The sequence below is a fragment of the Scyliorhinus canicula genome, chromosome 13 (genome assembly GCF_902713615.1).
Source record: "Scyliorhinus canicula chromosome 13, sScyCan1.1, whole genome shotgun sequence".
In the NCBI taxonomy this organism is placed as follows: Eukaryota; Metazoa; Chordata; class Chondrichthyes; order Carcharhiniformes; family Scyliorhinidae; genus Scyliorhinus; species Scyliorhinus canicula.
Genome location: NC_052158.1, coordinates 71,903,194 through 71,926,089, shown reverse-complemented (window position 1 = coordinate 71,926,089; position 22,896 = coordinate 71,903,194). Strand labels below are relative to the sequence as shown.

The following is a 22,896-nucleotide window of genomic DNA, read 5'->3' as shown; positions in this document are numbered from 1 at the left end:
TATTCCTCCCTCCCTGACCCAACTACACCTCTGACTGTCCCGACCACCTCCTGAACTGACTACCCTCCCTACCCCAATCATCTGACTACACTCTGACCCGATTACCCCAATCTGATCCGGCTACCACTCAGCCATTTACTCATTAATTCACTCATCCATTCACTAACCCAAGTTCAAAGGCAGAATAGAGCTAAAAAGGGGAGGGGGGAGGTAAGGGGATGTCATATTTTCCTCCGCCGCTACTCCTTTCCAAAGGCCATAGGACGTGCTGCGCTGTGCATTTCTTTGACAGCTTGGGGTGTACTATCCTGGAAGAAATGCACAGCAGCACTGGATCAGGTGAAACTTCACACCCAGCATTGCCTCTGCTCAGAGGATTCAGGCCATGATCTGGCTGTACATTTTATTGCTGTTGCTGATGCAAACTGGCTCCCGCCTATCCTTCATTAAAATAGTTGTAAGGATGTCAAAATACCTGTTCCGCAGCCACTACTATCACTCCCCTTAGCTTCTGTTTCAGGCTGAATGAGTCTCTTTGGTATCCTATTTGGCTTTAAGCAGAAAATCCTACCCCATATCCTCTCCATTACCAAGACTGTAGATTTTTACTTCAGTAGCATTGCCGAATCCATCTCTGCTTCAACTCAGCTGCTTCTGAAAATCTCAATTATCCTTGTCCTTTTACCACTAGACTCGACTATTGTGACACTTTCTTGGCTGGCCTCTTATATACTCTCTGTCAACGTGAGGCCAGCATGCCTCCAATATGACCTGTTGTGCACCCCTAATTTTCTCCACTTAACAACACCTTCCGTTTCCTGCTCCCTCGCCCCTAACCTAAAGTTCTCTACCTCCCTCGCTCCTCCACCCAAAAAATCTTATATATAGAATATAGAACAGTACAGCACAGAACAGGCCCTTCGGCCCTCGATGTTGTGCCGAGCAATGATCACCCTACTCAAACCCACGTATCCACCCTATACCTGTAACCCAACAACTCCCCCCCTTAACCTTACTATTAGGACACTACGGGCAATTTAGCATGGCCAATCCACCTAACCCGTACATCTTTGGACTGTGGGAGGAAACCGGAGCACCCGGAGGAAACCCACGCACACACGGGGAGGACGTGCAGACTCCACACAGACAGTGACCTGACCCAGCCGGGAATCGAACCTGGGACCCTGGAGCTGTGAAGCATTTATGCTAACCACCATGCTACCGTGCTGCCCCACTTCTTGGCCAAATGTTTGGCTACCTGTTCTAATATATGTGACTCAGCATCAAACTTCGATAATCACTCCTGTGAAGCACCTCGAGACATTTTACTATATTAAAAGGTGCTACTTAATGGTAGTTGTTGTTGCACAATTCAAAAGAACTTCAACTTGACGGTGACATTTGTCTGCCATGTCCTAAGGCTGTGAAAGACACTGTGTAATTGAAGTGCAAGATCTTTCTTGCATTCTTGTAATACCTCAGTGCCTCTGATTCTAATGCTTATGGTGAAATGGCTATTACTGAATCAAATTTACAAAAACAAATCAGAAATGTTATCTGCGATCAGAAGAATTGCTCACATATTCAAGAAAGCAGGAACCGATCTCACTCAGGTGGGGCTGATCTTTGTTGAACTGCTTCTCCAGACCTTTCAGGAATTTCTTATGGAATTTGTAAATATCTTCAATGTTCCCAAAGATGATGCGTAACTGCTCCTCGGTGAACATATCTGTCCTTTTCCGGCACTGCTTAACATAACCCTGTGGAACAGAAAAAAACGCCAAGGTTTAATAAAGTGGTAGAGTGTGAGATGTGGCAGAATGAGTTGTGTACTTACAGCATGATGGATAACTCTCTCATATTTGTTCGAGCCATAATAGAGTGCTCAGCTCCAAATTCATGGCCTCCTTAAATTTCTAGTGCATTCCAGTTAATATTGTACTGTTAAAGCTCTTGCACTGGTGCTACAACAGGTTGTTCCACAGAATAGTTGGATGCAGGTTTATCCTGGGAATTTTCCATGTAATAAAGTTATCAGCTCTACCTGTCAGCATAGTATGCCTCCGCAAGAAAATCAGAGGGCAGACAGCCTGGGCAAACCTTCCACATTAACAGGAACTCAAGATCACGGGTGACCATCTACATTATTGGTGAGGAATATTGCATGATGATAGGGGACTTAAAAGTAGGCAGAAGAATTATTTCAAAGTTAGGCAGTCAGCGCACCCCAAAAATATCTCAGTGAGTTTGACCAGTGAGGTGACCAGGAAGATTCCAGATTCGATTCTTCTCCAGTGTTGTATTGGAAAATCTCAAACCAAGGCAGTACTAGATTGGCCCTGGCATTGGAGGAACTAATCAGCTAAATTCCCACTCTCAGGACTAGGGCAAGAGAGGGCTTGACTGTAATCCCCTATAGTTAAATAGCCAATAATTCCCAGCTGTCAAAATGAGCAATGGCCAATTGGGTGAGATATCAGAGATGACAGGACAACTTAAAGGAGGGAAAAGACAACAGGAAAAGGAACACAAGAAATAGGGAGCCGGAAGAGTCTATATGGCCCATTGAGCCTGCTCTGTCAATCAATCTGGTCATGGCTGATCTTGGGTATCAACTCCATTTTCACGCCTCCTCCCCATATCCTTTAATTCCCTAAGAGACTAAAGATCTATCTATCCTAGCCTCAAATGTATTCAACGATGGAGCTGCCACAGCCCTCTGTGGTAGAGAATTCCAAAGATTCACAAACCTTTAAGTGAAGAAATTTCTCCTCACCTCACCTCACTCATCTGAGGAAATAAAGATTGTTTTGTAGGTTAACTCAAGATGACAAACATGCACAAACATAGGGGGGGTCTTAAACATCAAGGTCAGATATATCTTCAAAGCTAAAACATCCAGCTTCTTGAGAGGGTATCTATAACATCCAGGTTATGAAAACAAAATTGTCAAATAATTAATACTGAAGCAACACTGCTTCTAAGCAGTTTTTTCTTAACTTACACTTCACCACATTTACCATAGATGCTCATCCAGATGAATGATGCCGTGCGAGAAGAAAAGCTTTGCTCCTCTTTTATGCAATATTGGTATTAATCTCATGCATGTCAGGTTTTTCACAGGTCGGTGACCAACTACAGACAATCAGTATTTGCTCACTGAAATTGCGACGTGCATTTCCCAGAGTGCTAACTCTCGGAACAGGACTTCAGACTTATTGCAGGTTGAGGCTGAAATTATGTCACCCTCTGTGAAGAAAGTGGAACCTGAAAATCTACAAAGCTATATGTCGTATATTAATGCTTTGCAATGGGGAATGTAAAATGACTGACACTTGAGCAGATATCGGGCGGGATTCTCTGAAATGGAGGCAGAGTGTCCACGCCGTCGCAAGCGCCGTCGTGTTTTACGACGGCGTAAACTGGCCGCTCCCACATCTAATTCTGGCCCCTACATGCGCATCCGCGCATGCGCAGTTGCGCCGACGTCAACGATGACATGCGCAGTGGCGCCAGTGCCAACCGACGCATGCGCGGTAACATCGTGGAGCGCTCCGGCCCCTCACCAACATGGCGCCGGTGCCAACCGACGCATGCGCGGTAACATCGCGGAGCGCTCCGGCCCCTCACCAACATGGCGCCAGGGTTCAGGGCTCGATCGCGCAAGGAAATAGACCTGGAGGGGGAGAGGCCGGCTCGCCGATCGGTGAGCCCCGAGCACGGGCCAGACCCCATCGGAGGCCCCCCCCCCGGGAACGGAGCCCCCCTCCCCTCCTCCACAGGCCGACCCCCAAGCCTTTGCGACAAGTACCCGCCGGCAGCGACCAGGTGTGGATGGCGCTGGCGGGACTAGGCCCTTTACGCTCGGCCCATCCAGGCCGGAGGATCGCCGCTCATCGTTCGTGTGGTGCTGGTTTCGGGGGGTTGTGGGAGAATCGCGTGCGGTGGTCTGGGTGGCGTGGCACGATTCGTGCGGCGCTGGTTTTGGGGGTGGGAGAATCGCGTGCGGGGGTCTGGGTGGCGTGGCACGATTCATGCGGCGCTGGTTTTGGGGGGGTGGGAGAATCCCGTGCGGGGGTCGGGGCAGCGTGGCCCGAGTCGCCCCGGCGATTCTCCTACCCGGCCGAGGGGGGGGGGAGAATCCCGCCCATCATTCTCTTCGAAGCCTGCAAATGAATTGTACATTTGTAATGCGCTATCCTAGCTCTTACCTCACAGATATCCTTTAAATGTTTGATATAATCATTCTCTGTGCTCATAATCTCACTGATGACATTGGTCCTCATCTGGTCTTTCTTTGATTGGCCGGTGGCCAGGCGGCGGTTGGCACTGTTGGCATCATCGGGTTTTCCGTCTTTGACCTTGACTGGATATTCTTCCATGGGTTCATCCTGGTTGACCCACAACTTTAGGAGCAAAAGGAAAAGGCAGTTTTATACCGAACTTACAGTCTTTCCAACTAGGACTGTGTTCATAGCAAGATCAGAGATGTACTGGCCAATGAAGGGTTGTGCCTGAATGGTGTCCCTTTTAGTGAAGTTCATCATCTCTAAAACTCCCTTCAGCTCCCAATCCTGAGTTCCTCTTGTATCTTGTACACCACTCATTTTCCCTTCACCCCACCGTTGTGGATAATCTTTCAACCAACCAGATTACTCTCTGAAATCCCCTCTTTAAACGTTAATACTGGCTTCTCCACTTGCAAGATTCCCTTGTAAAACCCACCACTTTGACCATCCTTCCTAATGTTTTTTTTTGGGCACTGCCTCCTTTTTGTAAACATCTGCCTCAGCAAAGCACCTTTTTTCTACATTTAACATTGCTCTATGAATCCAAGTTCTGGTTCAATTTCTTGTATGATGACCATCGATCAGTCACAACCTGAAGAGAGAATAACTGTGCCAGTCATCTTTAGTAAACCACTATGAAATTGTTTTTTTCAATTTAATGACTCGAAAGCGTTCATGTCTTTGTACTCAGGACCTTTCAGTCACCTGTATTTTTCTTGTGATTCATGCTAGACAGTTTCCATGTGGCATCATTTTTTTAAAAATTAGAGTACCCAATTCATTTTTTCCAATGAAGGGGCAATTTAGCGTGGCCAATCCAACTCGCCTGCACATCTTTGGGTTGTGGGGGCGAAACCCACGCAAACACGGGAAGAATGTGCAAACTCCACACGGACAGTGACCCAGAGCCGGGATTGAACCTGGGATCTCAGCGCCTTAAGGCTGCAGGGCTAACCCACTGTGCCACCGTGCTGCCCCCATGTGGCATCATGATGCCCTGTTCCTGAGGCATCGCTAGGGCAAATACAGTTCGAATCTTAATTCGAGGTTGCTAAATTGAAATTGAAATCATGGCTAAAATCCAACACCCGGTATCATTTGACTGGAACTGCTTAGTTCAGATTACTGGGGGATTAGATTTTTCTTCAAACAAAAAAATAATACTTTGACTCAACCGGCATAGATTGTAATGACCACTGAGCAACACTTAAGTTCATGATCTCATATTGGGTAGAGTGCCACACAAAATGTCTGCTCGCTGTAGCCAGCATGTTTAAAGCATTGAAAACAGCAATATCAATGTACTCCTGCCATTTTCTGACCATTGCAGATAGTGAATAAGACTGAAACCCATTGTATATTTGGCAACTTTTGAAGGATTGGCATTTAAGGGTAAATTCACTGAACTCAACAGAGAATTCCAATCGATTTGAAAAGAGCAATAATACTGAATCACACTCCATGCTAAGAGTGCAGCATCAATGAATGCACCCCTTTATATTTTGTGTCTACACTGCCTGCTCAAAAAGAACACCTATATTTTCTCAACGATTTTAACTTTCTAAACATCTTTTCGCACTAGCAGCTGTTGTGCAGTATAGTATACCTTAGGGGTTTACTTAGTCCAGTTTAATTTGCAATGTTCTAATCATATTGTTAAGAAAATTGAATTAAGTGTTGGATGATTCAATATAGTTAACAGCAAAGAATGCAATCGAAGACGAGATCCAGCACTGCACACCTATTTACATAGGCTGCTTGAGCTTCATTCGCAGTGATGCCATCAGAACTGCTCAATTCAATAGTTTGAGTACCAATACCAACCCTGCCATCCCCGGCCTCTCCTTACCCCTACCGGTCAATCTGCCTTCCTATGTGGAATTGTCCTTACCCGCACGAAGCTTGCAGGAAACCAGCCTTCACTGTCCGCGATTCTCCCCCACCACCACTCTTTATTGGTAGCATCCACTACTTCAATGACATCACCAGCTTTGAAGCCCAGTTCCTGGTCATCCATAGTGACATGGTCCCAGAGGGCCTCTGCATACACCACGCTGCCATCGCTGATGAGCTGCAAGGAATCAGAAAAATCTTATTTGGATCGCACGTCCAATACAAATTTTCAGCTTCTATCTTGAAATGACTTTTTAAAAAAACTTCACATCGGCTCTTTGCCAGCCAAATCAAAATTTTCAGATCTGATTAATATTGAGCGAGTCTGTGACGGGGTTTATTTAAGTCAAGTGCCGTGTTCCCCCCATTCAAGGAAAATGCCACAAGATGGCCCCTACCTCCGCGGAGCAGCACCGTTAGCACCCTGGATCAGATATCACTTTTAACTGGATTGTTCACCAGATGTAAGTGCAATAAGCTTTCTGTGAGGCTGGCAGTTAAAAAGAGTGAAATAGATGCTGCTAGGTAACTAAGCATGAACAGGCAATGACGGGAAATGCGCGTAGGTTCTTAATGCTAGGTAACCATGGGAGAAAAACGGCACTGTATAATTGTAAAAGAACTGTTACATAACACCAATTATTCTTTAAAATATCCCAAAACAGAACACTTCACCAGGGGCTGGTTTAGCACACTGGGCTAAATAGCTGGCTTTTAAAGCAGACCAAGGCAGGCCAGCAGCACGGTTCAATTCCCGTACGTTCAATTGCCTCCCTGAATATGCGCCGGAATATGGCGACTCGGGGCTTTTCACAGTAACTTCATTTGAAGCCTACTTGTGACAACAAGCGATTTTCTTTTTTCATTTCAATGTACGAATAAACATGACAAATGAAAAATGAGGGAATTATATCAATCAGGTAGAAAATATATATTTTGAATTAAAACACGGACTGGTAATAATGCTCTGTCCTGAGCTGATTTTCTGTCTGTTGACAGCAGTAGCATCAAACTACCACCAGGGTTCCGTTGTTTTTATTTCTCTGCAATACTGAAGGATCATTGTGATTGGAGAATGAACCGCCTGGAATAGAAAGGTTGATCCAACAGCAAGTTTTCCCAATGACTTTCAACCAACATGTCACAACACAATATCCTCCACCTAATGGTTAATATAAACGTTGCGTGCTTCTTACTTTGTTAATGCACCTTAGAGTTGGGTACCTGGCATAGCAGGAAATACAGCAGCTCATGAATGTGGGTTCTCAAATAACATGCAGTGTTACAATAACTGTCTGTCAAGGTATTGAGAAATGTGGCTGGGATTCTCCAATAATGGGGCTATGTCCCCCCGCCCGCGGAAAACTGCACGCGAACCATTGGACATATCTGGAGAAAGTCCAGAGTGATTCTCCAACCTGGAGGGGACTAGGAGGGCCCCGGAGTGCTCCTCGCAGCTCCGGCTGCCAATACGGGGCCCTGCACTTCCGGTCGGGGGTCCGTGCATGCGCATGGAGGCAGCATCTGTCGGCCACCCTGCGCGACATACTCGACCCACACCATGGACCGGCACCAAGAAGATAGGCCCCCTCCAGAACGCGCGCGCCCGTGGATCAGTGGCCCCCGATCGATAGCCTGACTGTCCTGGAGGTCTCTGCCCCCCACCACGCCGTGTGCCCGCCAGGGTGGAACCATGAGAGAACCACGCCAGTGGGAACTCGGCCAGCTGCACTTGGAGAATCACCGCGAGGGCCTCTTTCAATGGCCCCCAACTGGCGCCGCGTCGACCATGCGTGCCCAATTGGCGGTGATTCTCCGGGGACCAGAGAATTGGAGTGGTGTCGGACCCGATCTCAGGTTTGATGCCAATTCTCCGCCACCATTCTGGGCACGATTTCGGCATGGAGGCTTGGAGAATCCCGCCCCTGAACTTTGGAAATAAAATCTCAGTTACAATTTTTGATCGCAACTTACTAAAAACCTTTCCATCATTATTCAGAATAGATTCTAAGAAATTGATTTTGGGCGCGATTCTCCGCCCCCCACGACGGGTCGAAGAATAGCGGGAGGGCCTTCCCGACATTTTTCCTGACCTCCCGCTATTCTCCCCCCCCCCCCAACGGCCGTCCCACAACACGAATCGCTGCTCGCCGTTTTTTTACGGCGAACAGCGATTCTCCCCTATCCGATGGGCCGAGTTCCCAGCCCTTTCCAGCCATTTTCACGAATTTAAACATACCTGCTCTCACCATTCGTGAAAACGGCCGCAAAGTGCCGTTCTGCACAACCATGGCATGGGTGGCATGGGCCCGCGATCGGTCCGATACCCGCGCACTCGTTGTCCCTCCGCCGCCCCGCAGGATCAGTCCGCGGGGCGGCTGAGGGGCATGACGGACCGCTGATGCGCGGGTTGGACCCGTCCAATCCACGCATGCGCGGCTGACGTCATCGTGCGCGTCAGCCGCTGTGAGTCTTGGCGGCCGGGCTTAGCGAACGTTCGCTAAGTCTGCGATGCCGTTCTTCACGGGGCCGCGATGCTAGCCCCGACCAGGGGGGTGAATTGGGTCCCGGGAGGGAGCGCGGAGGCTGCCGTGAAACACGGCCGGTTACACGGCAGCCTTTACGACTCTCCGCATTTGCGGAGAATCGCGCCCTTTATATTTGTTGCAGTAATGTTATTAAAAAATGACTTTAAGATGCATACAGCCAGTATGTCTGATAAAGCTGTGATTAAGGAGATTGTAAAACTGAGGTAATTATTGAGTTTAACCATTTACTTATTTACAGATAGTAGGCTAAGGAAATATTGTCTTGTGTTTTGGAGGACCCCTTGGTTGTAGATAATTTGTAGTGGCTTGTTGGTCTAGGGGTATGATTCTCGCTTCGGGTTTTTGAGTCTCGGAATTTGCGAGAGGTCCCGGGTTCAAATCCCGGACGAGCCCTTCGATGAGATTTTCTATAGGGGCTGGTTTAGCTCACCAGGCTAAATCGCTGGCTTTTCAAGCAGGCCAGCAGCACGGTTCGATTCCCGTACCAGCCTCCCCGGACAGGCGCCGGAATGTGGCGACTAGGGGCTTTTCACAGTAACTTCATTGAAGCCTACTCGTGACAATAAGCGATTTTCATTTCATTTCATTTTCATTTATGAGGGATTGTGTTCTGGTCCTGGCGGACCAGGTCATGGGCTATCTTGTGGGAGGAGACAGTAGAATGCATTCTGCTTAGGGTAGAGATGATGTAATTAAGGGGGGAGCCAGGTCTGCCTATAGTTTCAGTTTGCATAGGATTTTATGTTGAACAGAATTGTCTTGAGCTGACACCTGAAAGATTCTCTCCAAGGTCACGGCACAAAGAAAAGCAAGTAAACCTGATTATTAATTTTATTTATAAGTGGCTTTTGAATGATGTTGGTTTACTTCATTGGAATACATATAGTATAGTTACAGGTAAAGGGAATAAGTTTCAGTTTTTCCTTTTAATTAAGAACTGCTTTAACTGTTAACTGTAAAACTATTACTTTATTGCTTGATTTTGTATTTAAATTAAAGCTTGTTTTCACACACAAATTAGTGATTGGTCGGTGTTATAATTCCTGTGGTACATTTATCTTTATTCACAGTTTTAAAAATTTCAAATAGCTGGAATCAGAGATCCTAACAAAATTGGGAATATATCAACCAAATTTTCCAGGGTTCAGTGACAAATAAACTGACAGTGCATAATCATGAATCATGAACACATGCTTTATGCCAAATAATGATTTTTAATCCACCGACTGGAAATCTGGGGTGAAATCCTCCGCCCCTCAGCAGGGTCGGAGAATCGCCCAGGGCCGCCGAAAATCCCGCCACTGCCGTGGCAGAAATTCTCCGCCACCCGGGAATTGGCGGGGGCGGGAAATGTGCCCCACTGAGCGGCGAGCCCCCTGTGGCGATTCTCCGGCCCGCGATGGGCCGAAGTCCCGCCGCTGGGAGGCCTCTCCTGCTGCCGAGGTTTGAACCCCTTCTGGTGGCGGCGGGATCGGCGGCGCGAGCGGGCCCCAGGTGTCCTGGGGGGGCGCGGGGCATTCGGACCCCGGGGGGGTGCCCCCACAGTGGCCAGGCCCGTGATCGGGGCCCACCGATTGGCGGGTGGGACAGTACCGTGGGGGCACTCTTTCCCTTCCACCGCCACCATGGCCTCCACCATGGCGGAAGCGGAAGAGAATCCCCCAGCACACATGTGCCGGTGGTGACGTCAGCTAGCAGCTGCCGCTGACGTCACCACCGGCGCATGCGCGAACCGGCGAAGGCCTTTCAGCCAGCCCTGGCGCCGGACGTCACAGGCCGCTGGTGCCGGTTCTGGCGGCAGTCGGCATTGTGCCAACCGCTCCGCACCTTTGGGGAGGCCCGACGCCGGAATGGTTGGCGCCACTCCGCTACGCCGGGACCCCCCGCCCCGCCGGGTAGGGGAGAACTCCGGCCCAAATCTGAACTTACAAAAAAAATTTGAGAGCAAAGTAAATTGAACTCCTAACCCAAGATGACTAACTCCAATTTGCACTACAATATATTCCGCATTCCAGTTATTGGAGTGGAATCAGCCTGTATGCAAAATCCATCAAAAATCCAACTTCAGAGGAGTGTGAAAGACATTTCCTATCTCATTACGAAAGTATCTATGATGATTACCCGAGTTATTCAACAGTTGGAAATGGGTCATTGTGACTAATCACCTTGACAATGGGACCCTTACTAGGTTGGCCAGAAATTAAACAATAAACCTTTGAAGTACATTTTTTTTAAAGCCTTCTGGCAGTTGGAGAAAGAAGGACACATGACAAGCCAACCTTTTGTATGATTTAAGTATGTTTTCTCAGCAGAACTGAGAACAAGCAGCTGAAGGAGAAGATACCATTGAACATAGAACATACAGTACAAAAGGAGGCCATTCGGCCCATCGAGTCTGCACCGACCCACTTAAGCCCTCACTTCCAACCTATCCCCATAACCCAATAACCCCATCCTAACCTTTTTGGTCACTAAGGGCAATTTATCATGGCCAATTCATCTAATCTACACGTCTTTGGACTGTGGGAGAACGTGCCGACTCCGCACAGACAGTGACCCAGCAGGGAATCGAACATGGGACACTGGTGCTGTGAAGCTACTGTGCTAGCCACTTGCACTAGTGTGCTGCCCACAACTGGTTCTCCCCTCGTTCCTTTTTCCATCCAACAAGCCTGATAAGCCTTAAGCCCTGTTTGGAGATGGTGAACATCCAGGGATGCTTTGCAGCAGACAGTAATTTCTTAAAAGAAATTAACACGGCGTCAACACAGCCTCAGGATCAGCAATTCTGGCCCCTACAGGGGGTCAGGATGACACTGGGCACCGTGGGATCTGCGCATGCGCAATGGCACCGGCACCAGCGCGCACATGGACAGTGGCTTCTTTCAACTTGCCGGCCCTGACGCAACATGATGCAGGACTACAGGGGCCGGCGCGGAAGAAAGGAGCCCACAGCCAGAGAGGCCGGCCTGTCGATCGGTGGGCCCCGATCGTGGGTCAGGCCACATCGGATCCCCCCCCCCTCCCCCTACACCACACAGGCCACCCCCTCCCTGACCCTTCTATGCCGAGTTCCCGCCGACTGAGAGCAGGTGTGGACGGCGCCGGCGGGACTCGCCGTTTTTACGACAGCCGCTCGGACCACCCCGGGCTGAAAATCGGCGGGCTGTCTGCGTAGAGCAGCCACCGACCGGCGCCGCGCCAACCACGCCGGCACCCATGTCGCCGATTTTCCGCAGTGCTGGCGTCGGGGCGGCGTAGTGAGATTCGCGCCTGTCGCGGGGATTCTCCAGACCCTCCCCGGACTGAGCGAATGCCACCCCAGATTTTAATTTGGTCAACCTATCCTTCCACACTTTATAATCTGTATTTTTGTGTGTGAACGTTGGTGCATATTTTATTATTTTACTTACATTGGTTTAATCGTAATAAAGCTAACATTCCTTTGATAAGCTTTAAAAATACTGTTCTATTGGCTCTTTTATGATCACGACGTCTAAAAAGTTAAATGCTCAGTGAATTAGCAAGCAACTCTTTTCGAAATGTTAGGATACCGGATCAGACCCCAACATTTGTTAGGATCACAGCCAAAAACCCCAAACAATTTTTTTAAATTTGTAAATCTGAGGAAAGGATACTTCACTTCAGGAGTGATGACTCTGACCAATAGGTATTTTTTATGTTCAAACATATTTTAATTTAAACACAAAAGTAACCAAATTAACATCAATGAAAATAGCTTTTCAATTATCAGCTAAACCAGGCATTGTCAAACTCAGGGGTGCGACCCGCGGGTGGGTCGCGGGCGGGTGTCAGGGGGTCACGGAGCCGTCCATCATGGCGCTCCTGATTGCGCAAATCCGCATGCAACAGCCGCAGCAGCTGGCTTTTAATAATGCTGGCTACGAGCAGCTCTCAAAATGGCCAGGAACAGATAAAAAAAATTTGGCCGCACTGCGCATGCATACCCGATTGTCGTTGCGCGATCGGGCACACATGCACAGTGCGGCCATTTTTTTTAATATAGTCGCAGCCTTTATTTTCAGGTTCGGGGGGGCAAAGGGACCCAAAACCATTTCCTCCATTTTTGACAGCAACAAAGAAAGTAAGAGAAAATGGTGAGTCGCACAGGTTGGCCGGCGTGGGCTGCAAAGGTCAGCCGCCGTCGGTTGCAAAGGTCAGCTGGCGTGGGTCGCAAAGGTCGGCCAGGTTGGGTCCCGAAAGTTGGCCGATCGGTAAAAATGGGTCCCCTGAAAAAAAGTTTGAAAAACACTGAGCTAAACAGTTCTTAAAGACAAGGGGAAACTTAACTTTACTAGTTAGACCTGCTACTAACTCCCATTCAGCAACCTAATACAGTTCAAATGCTACTTTAAATAAAGTTAACAAACAAACTACTTGTTCGGTTGTTTAGAGACATCAGAGAGAGTTCCTTTCAAGAACAGAACCAGCACACATTTGCTCAACCTAGCAGTATTTTGCAAAACCTCTGTTCAACTTAAAATCCTTCTGTCTTGTCAGACTCAAATCCTATGGCAAACTGCAAAACTGCAGACAGACCTGGACCCTCCCATTAATTACATCATCTGTATCACACTAAGATGTCATATGACCTACTTAGGTAGGACTAAATGCAACCCCTCAAATGATCTACTCTCCAAGAATATCCAGCAATCATAACAATGTTCCATTAATCCGCTATATATAAACAAGCAAATGATTGGAATCAGTCATGAACTTGCCTTTTATGTCTTCTTAATTACAGCTTTAGAAGATAATCAGTCTGGATAACTTAACCTAGGGTCTTTAATAATATGACTAAATATACCTCAACCCAGGTTTTTAAAAACATTACTGCAGCAGGTAAAAAAATACATATCAATTTCCACATTCATCACACTCTCCCTAACAAATTGATCCAGCAATATGAGCAGATGGTTTCATTTTCCAAAGCATTTTCAACATAAACAACACTTATTACACTATATGATAAGGGCCGCACGGTGGCCTAGTGGTTAGCACAGCTGCCTCACGGCACTGAGATCCCAGGTTCGATCCTGGCTCTGGGTCACTGTCCGTGTGGAATTTGTACATTCTCCCCGTGCCTGCCCCCACAACCCAAAAATGTGCAGAGTAGGTGGATTGGCCACACTAAATTGCCCCTTAATTGGAAAAAATAATTGCGTGATCTAAATTTATTTAAAAAAATTACACTATATGATACATATATCATCATATTTGTGCATGCAAATTTAAACATCACTATAGTCCATTTCAATCTTTCTTTCCCAACTTTGAACTTTCCATTCTTGTTATGTCTCAAAGTCGTGATAAATCATCTGAAATCACATTTTTCTCTTCCTGATACATGTATGATTTAAATAAATATTTGTATTAATTAATTCCATCAAAACAGTCTTGCATTTTAATCTTTAAACTTCTCTAAAAACGTCCATGGATTATGATCTGTAATTATCTCTGATGAATTGTGAGCAAAGTAAGTGTAAAAATGTTGCAATGCCAATACCAAACTGGGCGGAATTCTCCGCTCCCGGGAAAAATCGGGAGGGCCGTCGTGAAATCGGGGCTAGGTGCGGCGCTCCGTAAATCTCGGCCGCGGGGTCGTCGCGCTGAGAATGACGCGATCGGCGCGCCTAATAACGTCAGCATGCGCAGGTTGGCCGGCTCCAACCCGCGCATGCGCGCTGACGTCACAACACTGACAGCTCGAACCCACGCATGCGCGGAGGCCGTCTTTCCCCTCAGCCGCCCTGCAAGACCTGGCGGCTTGATCTTGCGGGGCGGCGGAGGGGAAATAGTGCGTCCGATTGAGACGCCGGCCCGACGATCGGTGGGAACTGATCGCGGGCCTGTCCCCTCCCAAGCACAGTCGTGGTGCTCTTTCCCCCACAAGCCCCAAATTGGCACATCTAACCCGTTTCACAACAGCAGCGACCAGGTGTGGTTGCCGCCGTCGTGAAACGGTCGCGAACGGCAAGCCGCTCGGCCCATCCGGGTCGGAGAATCGCCGTTCGCCGTGAAAAACAGTGAGCGACGATTCTTCAGAGCGGGGGGAGGGGGGGGGGGGGGGGGGGCGCCAGGGGGGCTTGAATTTTGTCGGGGGGCCCTCCCTCAATTCTCCCACGCCGCGTGGGGAGCAGAGAATCGCGCCCAATATCTCCTCGATGGTCAAATATTTATTTGATGAGTATTTCATTTTCTGGAAAAATAACTAATAGGTTTTCTATTCCCTTACTAATAGCAATTACTAATTTGGTGCTGATAAAACTGGTGCATTGCTGAATAGTTTTCGGATTGTCAAATGCCTCCTGATATTCTGGCATCCAATGAAATTTTCAGTTCTTTTTTAAAAGTTCAGTCAGTGGTGGAGCAACCACACTGCTAAACTTTAGCACAAATTGGCAGTGTTAATGTAAGCCTACTTGTGACAATAAAGATGAAGATTATTATTAACTGCGTTATTTCTGAATTCAACTGTTGTAATTCTACCAATTTTACTGAACTAAAGATATCCCCCAGCTGCTCTGCTCTTTATCAACAATCTGGTCAAAGATTATTTCCATTATTAAACCTCAGCCTCCCTATCATTACTCCTTGATTTCTCATCCTCCTGTCTCAATCCGTGGCTTTGTGATTCTGTTACCACACAATCTGGGATATGCTTCTTGCAACACCTCAGTTGTTTGATTTTACACTGTTTTTTTCAACCACAGTAGGCATCGCCCCCACCTATGTCCCATCTATATCATTATCCAGGATAAACTGTACCCCTGAAAAAGGTAATTTCTCAATACTCCGACCACCACCACCGTTTTTCACCAGATGCCTTAACCTAACCGTACATAATAGAATACTGCTCACTTTACCAGTAATGCCAATTATTACCACCTTTTCTGGCAATACAGCTTTAGCAAACACATAGACTGGGTACCTTAACCTAGGTTCTTTAATAATATTACTGCAACAAATATATACCTCAACCCAAGCATTTCAAAATCTTATTGCAATAAATATAAAATACAATATATAACAATTTCTACATTCATCACAGAACCAAAAAAGAACTGTCTTGTCAAATGAAAGAAGGCTAAAGAAGGAAAAGAAGCGAGCACTTTTCCAGGAGACTCATCCGGAGTGAGACTCATCCAGAGTGGGGGATTGAAACTTGGTAATTTGGTGCAGTGAGGTAATTCGGTGCAGAGTGTGAGGAGGTGCTTTTTAACCCTGGTAAGTGACTGGTAAGTAGTCTCTCTTTTTCTTTTCATTGTCTAATTTATTTATTTTTATTTTGAAATTCTAGTTGTTTAAGTTTACCAAGGGTTTAAGACATGGCAGGAGATCCCAGACCCGTGTCATGCTCCTCGTGTGCGATGTGGGAGCTCAGGGACACGTCCACTGTCCCTGGCTCCTTCACGTGCAAGAAGTGTGTTCAGTTGCAGCTCTTGTTAGACCGCTTGACGGCTCTGGAGCTGCGGATGGACTTACTTTGGAGTATCCGCGATGCTGAGGAGGTCGTGGATAGCACGTTTAGCGAGTTGGTCACACCGCAGGTGAAGGTTACTGAGGGAGATAGAAAATGGGTGACCAAAAGAAAGAGCAAGAGTAGGAAGGCAGTGCAGGTGTCCCCTGCGGTCATCTCCCTGCAAAACAGATATACCGCTTTGGATACTGTTGAGGGAGATGGCTCACCAGGGGAAGGCAGCAGCAGCCAGGTTCATGGCACCGTGGCTGGCTCTGCTGCACAGCAGGGCAGGAAGAAAAATGGCAGGGCTATAGTGATAGGGGACTCGATCGTAAGGGGAATAGACAGGTGGTTCTGTGGACGCAATCGAGACTCCAGGATGGTATGTTGCCTCCCTGGTGCAAGGGTCAAGGATGTCTCGGAGCGGCTGCAGGACATTCTGGGGGGGGGGGGGGGGGGGGGGGAGGGTGAACAGCCAGCTGTCGTGGTGCACATAGGCACCAACGATATAGGTAAAAAACGGGATGAGGTCCTACAAGCGGAATTCAGGGAGTTAGGAGTTAAACTAAAAAGTAGGACCTCAAAGGTAGTAATCTCAGGATTGCTACCAGTGCCACGAGCCAGTCAGAGTAGGAATGTCAGGATAGATAGGATGAATGCGTGGCTCGAGAGATGGTGCAAGAGGGAGGGATTCAAATTCCTGGGGCATTGGGACCGGTTCTGGGGGAGGTGGGACCAGTACAAACCGGACGGTCTGCACCTGGGCAGGACTGGAACCGATGTCCTGGGGGGGGTGTTTTCTAGAGCTGTTGGGGAGGGTTTAAACTAATGTGGCAGGGGGATGGGAACCGATGCAGGAAGTTGGAAGGTAGTAAAACAGGGACAGAAGCAAAAGGAAGTAAGGAGAAAAGTGCAAGGCAGAGAAGACAGAGTCAAAAATCTAAAAGGGTGACAGTACAAGGTACAGTGACTGAGGAGAGCTCAGTGAATAGGCCCAGTAATAACAAAAGGAATAAAACTGGAGATGTTAAGATTCAAAACAAAGGTAAAAAAACCAACATAAGTGTACTTTACCTGAATGCTCGTAGTATTCGGAATAAAGTAAATGAGTTGATGGCACAAATCATCATAAATGACTATGATTTAGTGGCCATTACTGAAACATGGTTAAAGGATGGTCACGACTGGGAGTTAAATATCCGAGGGTATCAAACTATTCGGAAGGACAGAGTGGATGGTAAGGGAGGTGGTGTTGCTCTGTTATTTAAGGATGACATCCGGGCAATAGTAAGGGATGACATCGGTGCTATGGAGGATAAGGTTGAATCCATTTGGGTGGAAATCAGGAATAGTAAGGCGAAAAAGTCACTGATAGGAGTAGTCTATCGGCCACCAAATATTAACGTTATGGTGGGGCAGGCAATAAACAAAGAAATAACTGATGCATGTTGAAATGGTACAGCAGTTATCATGGGGGATTTTAATCTACATGTCGATTGGTTTAATCAGGTCGGTCAAGGCAACCTTGAGGAGGAGTTTATAGAATGTATCCGCGATAGTTTCCTAGAACAGTATGTAATGGAACCTACGAGCGAACAAGCGGTCCTAGATCTTGTCCTGTGTAATGAGACAGGATTGATTCATGATCTCATAGTTAGGGATCCTCTCGGAGGGAGCGATCACAATATGGTGGAATTTAAAATACAGATGGAGGGTGAGAAAATAAAATCAAATACTAGTGTTTTGTGTTTAAACAAAGGAGATTACAAGGGGATGAGAGAAGAACTAGCTAAGGTAGACTGGGAGCAAAGACTTTATGGTGGAACAGTTGAAGAACAGTGGAGAACCTTCCAAGCGATTTTTCACAGTGCTCAGCAAAGGTTTATACCAACAAAAAGGAAGGACGGAAGAAAGAGGGAAAATCGACCATGGATATCTAAGGAAATAAGGGAGAGTATCAAATTGAAGGAAAAAGCATATAAAGCGGCAAAGATTGCTGGGAGATTAGAGGACTGGGAAATCTTTAGGGGGCAATAGAAAGCTACTAAAAAAGCCATAAAGAAGAGTAAGATAGAGTATGAGAGTAAACTTGCTCAGAATATAAAAACAGACAGTAAAAGTTTTTACAAATATATAAGACAAAAAAGAGTGGCTAAGGTAAATATTGGTCCTTTAGAGGATGAGAAGGGAGTTTTAATAATGGGAAATGAGGAAATGGCTGAGGAACTGAACAGGTTTTTTTGGGTCGGTCTTCACAGTGGAAGACACAATTAACATGCCAGCGACTGATAGAAATGAGGCTATGACAGGTAAGGACCTTGAGAGGATTGTTATCACTAAGGAGGGAGTGATGGGCAAGCTAATGGGGCTAAAGGTAGACAAGTCTCCTGGCCCTGATGGAATGCATCCCAGAGTGCTAAAAGAGATGGCTAAGGAAATTGCAGATGCACTAGTGATAATTTACCGAAATTCACTAGACTCTGGGGTGGTCCCGGTGGATTGGAAATTAGCAAACGTGACGCCACTGTTTAAAAAAGGAGGTAGGCAGAAAGCAGGAAATTATAGGCCAGTGAGCTTAACTTCGGTAGTAGGGAAGATGCTGGAATCTATCATCAAGGAAGAAATTGCGAGGCATCTGGATAGAAATTGTCCCATTGGGCAGACGCAGCATGGGTTCGTAAAGGGCAGGTCATGCCTAACTAATTTAGTGGAATTTTTTGAGGACATTACCAGTGCAGTAGATAACGGGGAGCCGATGGATGTGGTATATCTGAATTTCCAGAAAGCCTTTGACAAGGTGCCACACAAAAGGTTGCTGCATAAGATAAGGATGCATGGCATTAAGGGTAAAGTAGTAGCATGGATAGAGGTTTGGTTAATTAATAGAAAGCAAAGAGTTGGGATAAATGGGTGTTTCTCTGCTTGGCAATCAGTAGCTAGTGGTGTCCCTCAGGGATCCGTGTTGGGCCCACAATTGTTCACAATTTACATAGATGATTTGGAGTTGGGGACCAAGGGCAATGTGTCCAAGTTTGCAGATGACACTAAGATGAGTGGTAAAGCGAAAAGTGCAGAGGATACTGGAAGTCTGCAGAGGGATTTGGATAGGTTAAGTGAATGGGCTAGGGTCTGGCAGATGGAATACAATGTTGACAAATGTGAGGTTATCCATTTTGGTAGGAATAACAGCAAACAGGATTATTATTTAAACGATAAAATATTAAAGCATGCCGCTGTTCAGAGAGACTTGGGTGTGCTAGTGCATGAGTCACAGAAGGTTGGTTTACAAGTGCAACAGGTGATTAAGAAGGCAAATGGAATTTTGTCCTTCATTGCTAGAGGGATGGAGTTTAAGACTAGGGAGGTTATGTTGCAATTGTATAAGGTGTTAGTGCGGCCACACCTGGAGTATTGTGTTCAGTTTTGGTCTCCTTACTTGAGAAAGGACGTACTGGCGCTGGAGGGTGTGCAGAGGAGATTCACTAGGTTAATCCCAGAGCTGAAGGGGTTGGATTATGAGAGGTTGAGTAGACTGGGACTGTACTCGTTGGAATTTAGAAGGATGAGGGGGGATCTTATAGAAACATTTAAAATTATGAAGGGAATAGATAGGATAGATGCGGGCAGGTTGTTTCCACTGGCGGGTGACAGCAGAACTAGGGGACATAGCCTCAAAATAAGGGTAAGTAGATTTAGAACTGAGTTTAGGAGGAACTTCTTCACCCAAAGGGTTGTGAATCTATGGAATTCCTTGCCCAGTGAAGCAGTTGAGGCTCCTTCATTACATGTTTTTAAGGTAAAGATAGATAGTTTTTTGAAGAATAAAGGGATTAAGGGTTATGGTGTTCGGGCCGGAAAGTGGAGCTGAGTCCACAAAAGATCAGCCATGATCTAACTGAATGGGGGATCAGGCTCGAGGGGCCAGATGGCCTACTCGTGCTCCTAGTTCTTATGTTCTTATGTTCTTATTAAAGAGGGAAGCCATTTGACTCCTCACCTTGTCTGTCTTGTCCAAATAAAAACTTGCTTTTAAGCAAGTTGACTGGTGATTATAACTGGCCTGGCTGAAACGAAGAGGAGGGGATATTAGAGTCCTACAGATCTACTGCACAGTAGACCCATCACATCTGCACTGGTCAAAAACAACGATCTAAGTATTCTCATCCCATTTTCCAGCACTTTGTCCATAGCCTTGGTAACAAGTACACACATTAATACTTCTTAAATGTTATGAGGGTTTCTGCCTCCACCACATATTTCAGGCAGTGAGTTCCAGACTCCCACCACCCTCTGGGTGAGAAGGTTTTTCCTCACATCCCTCTAAACCCCTTACCTTAAATCTATGCACCTAGGTCATTGATTTGTTGACAAAAGGGGAAAAGTTTCTTCCTGTCTACTCTATCTATGTCCCTCATAATTTGATACATCTCAATCATGTCCCCCTTCAGTCTCCTCTGCTCCAAGGAAAACAACCCCAATCTATCCACACTCTCTTTGTAGCTAAAACTCCCCAGCCCAGGCTACATCCTGGTAAATTTCCTCTGCACCCTTTGCTGTGCTGCCACATCCCTCCTCTAATGTGAATTCCATAACAATACTCAAGCTGTGACCTTAACCAACTTTTTATAAAGTTCCAGCATTACCATTGCATATTGAACAATGTCAGTGAGCCAGTTAGCTTAGAAAGCTATTTGGAGGTTCAGAATAACATCAACAGCATTTGTTCAATTTCTGCTCTGGCTGAGGTAGATTTGGGACCTGTCTCCTTAGTCTGCCCAATAGAGTTTAAAGCAATGGCAAAACACCACTGAGAAAACAAAACTGCCATGAAAATAGCTCAGGATGAAGCATCAGCAGACAATGAGGAATGGACCTGCCTTTGAGACAGAACAGGCATGAATGAATGGTACAATCACACATCCTTTAATATGAAAAAAATCTCACATGAAAATGAATGTCTTTAAAAGTAACACCTTAGTGCACATGTGAATGTCGCAGCCGGCCGAACGTATGACCTCTGATGACTATAATAATGAATTCACCTGAAGAAGGAGCCGTGCTCCGAAAGCTCGTGTTTGAAACAAACCTGTTGGACTTTAACCTGGTGTTGTAAGACTTCTTACTATAATAATGAAAGTAAAGATACAGAAGGACATTGAGTACGCTTCAAATGAAATTGTTGCTGCTAGTGTAGGTTGTTAACGCAAAATCCCACAAGAAGGGATCGTCAGGAAAAAGGATGATTGGTGAATATTCAGCCACTATAGGTTTATCAGAGGTTTAATGATTGAACTACAAAAAGGATGGGTGAGATAATTTCAAAGGATTTGCAATAATTTATTTATCTGGAAGGCAACTTGATGACATTTAATGAGTCATGCAGAAATACAATAGGGACATGATGAGCATAGCAAGGCTGGAGTTAAATTAATCTGAAACATTATTTCCAGCATAGTTCAGTGTATGAATATGAAATCACTTTCCACTGTTCTTTCAGTAGTGCTCTACCCACTGGTACACAAAAGCAAAATACTGTTGATGCTGAAAATCTGCAATAAAAAGAGAAAATGCTGGATATACTCAGCAGGTCAGATGACATCTGTTGAGAGAGAAACAGTTAACATCTCAGGTCCTGGTTAAGTCGGAAACATTAGGGACCTTCAAGCGGCTATTGGAGAGGTACATGGATTATGGTAGAATGCTGGGGTGTAGATTGATTTGTTCTTAATCTATTACAAAAGTTTGGCACAACATTGTGGGCCGAAGGGCCTGTTCTGTGCTGTATTTTCTATGTTCTATGTTCTATTTAGTGTCAGTTTTTAAATGTAAATGACTGCCAATGTGCAGAGGCAGTCAAACGGGGAAGGGAGTAAAAGAACAAAAGGGAAGATCTATGATCAGTGAAAGGCAGACGAAATGTAATGAATAAAAAATAGATGATGCAAGGCAAAAGGGGATGGTAATGGAACATGTACTGAAAAGAAAGACAAGCCCAGAAGAGCTGTAAATAGCAACAGCAGAACCATTAACAACAGCTGAAATGGAAGCAGTAATGAAGATCTAACCGGTGAGTCTGGAAGGTTGTAAAGTGCCTAATTTTAAGATTGAAAATGGTCAAGTCATAGTTAATTGTTATGATCTTGCGATCCTTGGAACTGATATCAAGTACATAAGTTACCAAAGCAACCAGGTGCTATGGTGGTAGCTGGAATGTGGGTTCCAAGCTGCTTCTTTTAATAACAAGAAATATAAAAAAATATCATCGATCAAATGAGCAAGTTGGATCAAGGCAAAGCAGGAGGCACAGGAATTGTCAAAGAGTGAGTGGAGTACAAAGACCAATAAAGAGAAACATTCACCATGTTGTTGGTCTCCTGGTGGTTCAGTTGGTAAATCATGTCCCTATGTGAGTCACGCAGAAGGTCCCAAGTTCAGTACCAGGCCTGAGCAGAATTATTCAATTTTATTTGGGTTTGAAGTAGAGGGTCACCATTGACCATAGCCACGCCCGGGTAGGGATGGGGGAAAAAAGGTTCCTGTTCGCTGTCTATTCACTACTGCTCAAAGTGTACCCGTTTGTCAGCTGAAGACAGGATCAACATTCCACCCCTCCCTCAGCAACCCCCACCCTCTCCCGCCATGGTGATCCCACCTCAGTGCATTGCTTCCAATGTCTGAATTT

General features: G+C 46.2%; 1 protein-coding gene and 1 non-coding gene across 7 annotated transcripts in view; one reads left to right on the top strand and one right to left on the bottom strand.

Moving 5' to 3' along the window:
* The window catches only part of arhgef4 (Rho guanine nucleotide exchange factor (GEF) 4), a 494,960-nt gene that overhangs the window by 33,198 nt on the left and 438,866 nt on the right, over nucleotides 1-22,896 (bottom strand). For 5 of the 6 annotated variants that reach the window (XM_038817106.1, XM_038817107.1, XM_038817108.1 and 2 more), the window contains 3 exons: nucleotides 6,181-6,360; nucleotides 4,212-4,406; nucleotides 1,581-1,760 (listed from right to left, as the gene is read on the bottom strand). In XM_038817106.1, coding sequence (XP_038673034.1) covers nucleotides 1,581-1,760; nucleotides 4,212-4,406; nucleotides 6,181-6,360 — 555 coding nt within the window. Of the gene's footprint in view, nucleotides 1-1,580; nucleotides 1,761-4,211; nucleotides 4,407-6,180; nucleotides 6,361-6,580; nucleotides 6,602-22,896 lie in introns of those variants that run through there. The other variant, XM_038817111.1, reaches the window with a different exon arrangement.
* On the top strand, nucleotides 9,035-9,124 carry trnap-cgg. Its single transcript is given in 2 exon segments — nucleotides 9,035-9,070; nucleotides 9,089-9,124. It is a non-coding gene; the product is annotated as a tRNA-Pro (tRNA).